At 34.1% G+C, this 5,624-nt stretch overlaps 1 protein-coding gene across 4 annotated transcripts in view; it reads right to left on the bottom strand.

Moving 5' to 3' along the window:
• Nucleotides 1-433: 433 nt before the first annotated feature.
• LOC106877032 (uncharacterized) overlaps nt 434-5,624 on the bottom strand; it is a 57,428-nt gene continuing 52,237 nt past the window's right edge. For all 4 annotated transcript variants that reach the window (XM_014925817.2, XM_014925815.2, XM_014925816.2 and 1 more), the window contains exon 18: nt 434-5,011. In XM_014925817.2, the coding sequence (XP_014781303.1) occupies nt 4,145-5,011 (867 nt within the window). In that variant the 3' untranslated portion in view covers nt 434-4,144. The remainder of the gene's footprint in view (nt 5,012-5,624) is intronic.

The following is a 5,624-nucleotide window of genomic DNA, read 5'->3' as shown; positions in this document are numbered from 1 at the left end:
AATTAGTTGGGCTATGACCCTCTCCGTAACTTTCATAACCTGATCTAACAGCTTGATGCCTCTGTAATTATTAAGTTATAAATTAGAGCAAGCAGTAAAAGGTTGTCATTATAGTACTCAGACTTTTGAATGCCAGAGCGAAGAGCTACCATACATTCTTGTTGGCTATTAATGGCAACAGATGCTATGAAAAACCGTTAAATATAAGGTAAGTAACTGTAATAGGTAGAAAAATAAAAAAAAGAAAAAAGATTTAAGACATAAAAAAATATATAAAATATATATATAAAAATATACACACAACCATATTCTCACAATACATAGACATAAACCTCCTACATTCACAACCTCTACATACATACACACTCACACAACCATGTATATGCACACACACACACAAACATATATGTATGTACTCAAGAAAGTTCTTGGATACTTTTAACATATTACTTTATTAACAATTATAAAAACAACAAAAAACAATCAATCCAAAAGGTAATCACCCTCGTTATCGATCACCTTTTGCCATCTTTCAGGCAAAGTTTTGAATCCTTTCATCCAGAAATTGCATGGCTTTGAATCAATAAAGTCGTAAAGGAACGATTTCACATCTTCTTCGTTTTTGAGCTCTGTATCACCAATCACGCATTGTAAGATAGAGAATAAGTGGTAGTCAGAAGGGGCAAGGTCAGGAGAATATGGTGGGTGCACCATAATCTCCCAGCCCGCCTCTTTCAGCTTCTCTGATGTCTTCTTTGCATGATGTGCTGCCGTGTTGTCTTGGTGGTAAATTATCTTCTTCAAATTTGAGTGCTTTTCGGCCAGCATGATCTTTAGATGGTCGCAGTAGACATCCTTGTCAATGGTGGTACTGCGTGGAAAAAGATCCGACATGATCACACCACAGCAATCCCACCAAGCTGAGATCATAACCTTCTTTTGCACAAGCGGTCCTTTTTGGCGAAGGTTTTGGCTGTTGACCTTTGCTACATCAGGATCGTCTGCGCCTCACATTGGAGTACAGTACCCACTTTTCATCCATAGTAATTACTGACTCCAACCAATCGAATCTTTGGCTTCGCCAGAGCAGACTTTGACATGCAGTGACACGTGCTTGTTTGTTCGCTTCAGTTAATTCATGTGGCACCCATTTTCCAAGCTTGCTGACCTTGCCGAGATGACGCAGGTGGTTGATGATCGTGACATGGGAGATGCCAAACTGTACCACAAGTTGGCGTGCAGTTTGCTTTGGATCGGCTTCAATGACTTGCAACAATGCATCATCATCAATCTCTTCTTCTCTAGTCTATTACTACACATTGTGTTACACCGATTACACTATTATTTTTTATTTTTATGACCGGGTGACAAACTAGAGATTAACTCTATTTTATCAACACCTGAATGAAAAGATGAAAGGCAAAGTTAACCCTGGCAGCACTTGAACCCAGAACGTAGTTGGATGAAATGCTGCTAAGCATTTTCCCTAGCATAAATGGTGACCAGTAAATTCCATTTCATTCAAGTAGATTATAAAGATTATTTTCTATCTCACCTTCAGACTCTCTCTCTCTCTTCTTAAGACTTGAGAGATAGACAGACCCACAGTCTAGAGAAACTGACAATGGTGATCATTAGCGGGTGGAATTTACCATGGTGGATTTTACCTATTGTGAAATTCATTGTGGTGGAATTTTCTGTGGAATTTTCTGTGGAATTTTCTGTGGAATTTTCTGTGGAATTTTCTGTGGTGGAATTTACAGCAGAGGTATTTGCCTAGAACCAAGTTAAACAGCAATAAGAAAAAAGGAGAAAAAGAACAACAAGCATATTTCATGGTTTTTTTTTTTTACATATGTAGAACAAATAAAATTATGTTTATATTACAAGATTATTGATTTTTAGAAAAAGGATACAAACAGCTGTGGTTAAGACTGTTTGTACCCCAATCAATACAAAAAAAAAAAAATTGAGACAACTGTCCTGTAAAGTCAGACATAGTGACAACAAAATAAAATATTGACCGGGGTCAATGGTACAGTTACCAGTCTAGTCGTCGTTTTCGTGGATTTTCAGTGAAACTGTGCAGTAACATGCAACTGTGTTGCAAGACTGTGCTGAGTACAAAGTTGACTGAATCTCTGTTGTTGTTTGTTAGGATTCTTTCCTTTATGGTTCAAAATAGATATTTTTCAGAATCATTCTTTGCAAATGCATGAAAAATATGCAAATCTCAATGGTAATCAAAGAATCAGAATTTATTTATTTATGCTAATTAAGCACTCCAAAGAATGATAATATTTTAATCTCAACCATCCTATTTTTTTTTTATGGAACCAGAAACTATTTTTCTCATAAGTGAAAATGAATCATTATCATAATCATCATTGTTTTCAAAATGTTTTATCTGTGACCATCTCATCTTTTCGGGATCAGAGAGTTTATTTTTTCTTTTAAATTCTTCAACCATAATCAGTAAACCATATTTTCCAGAGATTCAGAGATTTTTCTTTCATATTATTTACAACAAAAGTATTCTAACTGTGATCTTTTAGTTTCTAATTCAGATTCCAAGACAATCATCTTCAACAACCATCTTTCGATGCCTGCATTGTTTAGATGGAATTAGCTGAAGCAGGTTTTTCCACAGCCAGATGCTCTTCCTGTCCCCAACCCAACCCTTTTTACAAACAAGGTAATATTTGCCCAGGCCAGACATGTTTTCTATGGAAGAGTGATAATGATATGAGATGTCAGTTGTACGATATTGATGCTGATTTATAATTTATTCCTTAATGAAACAAATACACACACAAGCATGCACACACGTTTATATATATATACATATAGGATGATCTTCTTTCAGTTTCTCTCTTTTAAATTCACTCACAAGGCTTTGGTTGTTCCAAGGCTATAGAAGAAGACACTAGCCCGAGGTGCCAAGCAGTGGGAATGAACCGGAAAGCATACAGTTGGTAAGTGAACTGCTTAACCACATGGACCCTTATGAATCAAAATTAACCAAATTCAAAATTCAATTCAAAATGATAAATACATTTTTATGAAGAATCAAAAAAGATGCTTTTGTCAGTATGCACAAGAATGCAGAGATCAATATAATTCAAAATAAATAATGTAGAATCATATCTAGAGATATTTTGCTGTACTTGTCCTCAATCACAAAAAGTTATATCAGAACCAAACAGACTGCTGCCACGTTCTCAGATAAGGTCAAATGAATGGACTGCATACAGTGAAATAGATCAGGTGGGAGTTTTTTTTTTTTTTTGTAAATTATATTAATTATTTTTAATTTTGATTTATATTCTTTTATTATTAATATTATTATTATTATTATTATTATTATTATTATTATTATTATTATTATTATTAATTTTGTTTTCTGTGACCCCTGAGTTGAAATTTGAAATTGTAAAAAGGTGGGATAATCATGGCTTGAATGCTTTAGTTCTTCATCAACATCATCATCATTGTTTTAATGTCCACTTTTCTATGTTTGCATGGGTTGAATTGAATTTGTTGAGGTGGATTTTCTATAGCCAGATGCCCTTCCCGTTACCGCACACACACACACACATACACACACAGAGTTTCTGTCAGCCAAATCCACACACAAAGCTTAGATTGGCCAAGCACTACAGTAGAAGACAACTGCCCAAGGTGCCATGCAGTGGATCTGAACCTGAAACTATATTGCTGAGAAGCAAAACTTCTTATCACATCGCTCTGCTTGCATCTTTTTATAAATATAAAAAAGAACAGGATGGTCATAGCTGGAAAATTTGAAATGGAAACTTCTGATTTTGTAAAAAAAATAAAAAGATGAGAGAGTCTCAAGTGAAACACTTTCTATGTTATGGTAGAAAAATTTGAAAACAAAAAAAATTTCCTGACCCCCATAAAAGGCTGGATAGTCATCTCTGGAACATTCTTGGTAACATTTGATAAATTGATAAATAAATGCTTGCTGACTTGACTCTTGGAATATGCATATTTTTAACACATGAATAAAGAACTGTGTTCTTTAGTCATGTGCTAAAAGATATAATTTTTTTTTGGTAATCACATTATATAAAAAATCTCACATTTCAATGAATTTTTCTTTTAAACCTCATTAAGTTAATCATAAGTAAATTTCTGTTTTGACATAATCTATTGTATCAGGTTTTTGTTGTGTGTCTTTTTGTTGTAATTTATTCAATTTTTTATCTACTCTTTGCAAAGAATCTGATGGTTTATGAACATTAGTATTTACAAGATTACAAGAATTCATTGAATTTTGAGATATTCCTTGTCTTTCTTTTTGAATATTTTTGTCTTGAACCTCATCTAATGAAGATTCCATAGCCTCTACAACGTGCTCATGTGGTACATAATCATCATTACAATTCACTTTTACATTTTCTTCGTCTGTTCTACCATTAAACGTTGAAGTTCCTATCTGATCACTTTCTTTATTTTCAGTTTGTAAAATTTGTCCTTTCAAAGGTTTACTTTTATAAGAGTTAGTGCTTTCTTCGGGGATTTCTGAAATATAATCTGGTTCAGAGAATATATAATCTGTGATACTCCCATTACTGTTTGTATTTTTACATGGAGGAATAGAATTAGATACAAGTTTGTTAAGATCATTTGGTTCATCAACATAATCTGGGTCACTGGAGACATTTTCTTTCATGTTACCATTCACACATATGGGAACTGATGCAGATGAAAGCTCATTGAAGGAACTTTCTGGTTCATCAGCATAAGCTGTTCTACTGGAGACATTTCCCTTCATGTTACCATTCACACATGTAGGAACTGGTTTAGTTAGATGTTCACTTAAAGCAAATGATTCGTAAGTACAATTTTCTGCATTGTCTTGTAGCTCATTATTTTGAATATAGCTTGGAATATGGTTTGCTGCATCAGTTGGTAAACTGTCTTCAGATAAAGTTTCCATGGAATCATAGCCTGTTGTCTGATTTTCTGGAGGAGTATTGACCACCTGAAAAAAGAAATAAGACATGCGTATATATTAATATATGTGTGTGTATGTGTGTTTGTGTTTGTGCATATACACATATGTGTGTTTATCTTTTATCTTCACTTGTTGCAGTCAATGGCCTGTGACCATGCTGGGGCACCACCTTGAAGGGTTTTGAGCAAAGCCTTGTACTTATTCTATTGGTCTCTTTTGTCTAAATGCTAAGTTACAAGGATGAAAACAAACCAACACTAGTTCTCAAGAGGTGGTGGGGAACATGCACAAACATAAAGACGCACAGCTCAGCCATGTGGTAAGAAGTTTGCTTCCCAGCCACATGGGTTTGGGTTCAGCTCCACTGTGTGACATCTTGGGCAAGTGTCTTCTACTGACCAATGATTTGTGAGTGGATTTGGTAGGTGAAAATTGAAAGAAGCTTATCATATATATGGTTTTATTTTCTTGAAGAGTTCATATAAATAAACAAAAGCACTAATAAAGAATTATCCAAAATTCTGGTTGCCTTTTTTTCTCTTAATATACAATATTCGTACACCACTTCAAACACTCTATACACACACACTATATATATATATATATATATATATATATATATATATATATATATATATAT

This window comes from Octopus bimaculoides, chromosome 19 (genome assembly GCF_001194135.2).
Source record: "Octopus bimaculoides isolate UCB-OBI-ISO-001 chromosome 19, ASM119413v2, whole genome shotgun sequence".
Taxonomy (NCBI): Eukaryota; Metazoa; Mollusca; class Cephalopoda; order Octopoda; family Octopodidae; genus Octopus; species Octopus bimaculoides.
This window is presented reverse-complemented; position numbering and strand designations above follow the sequence as displayed.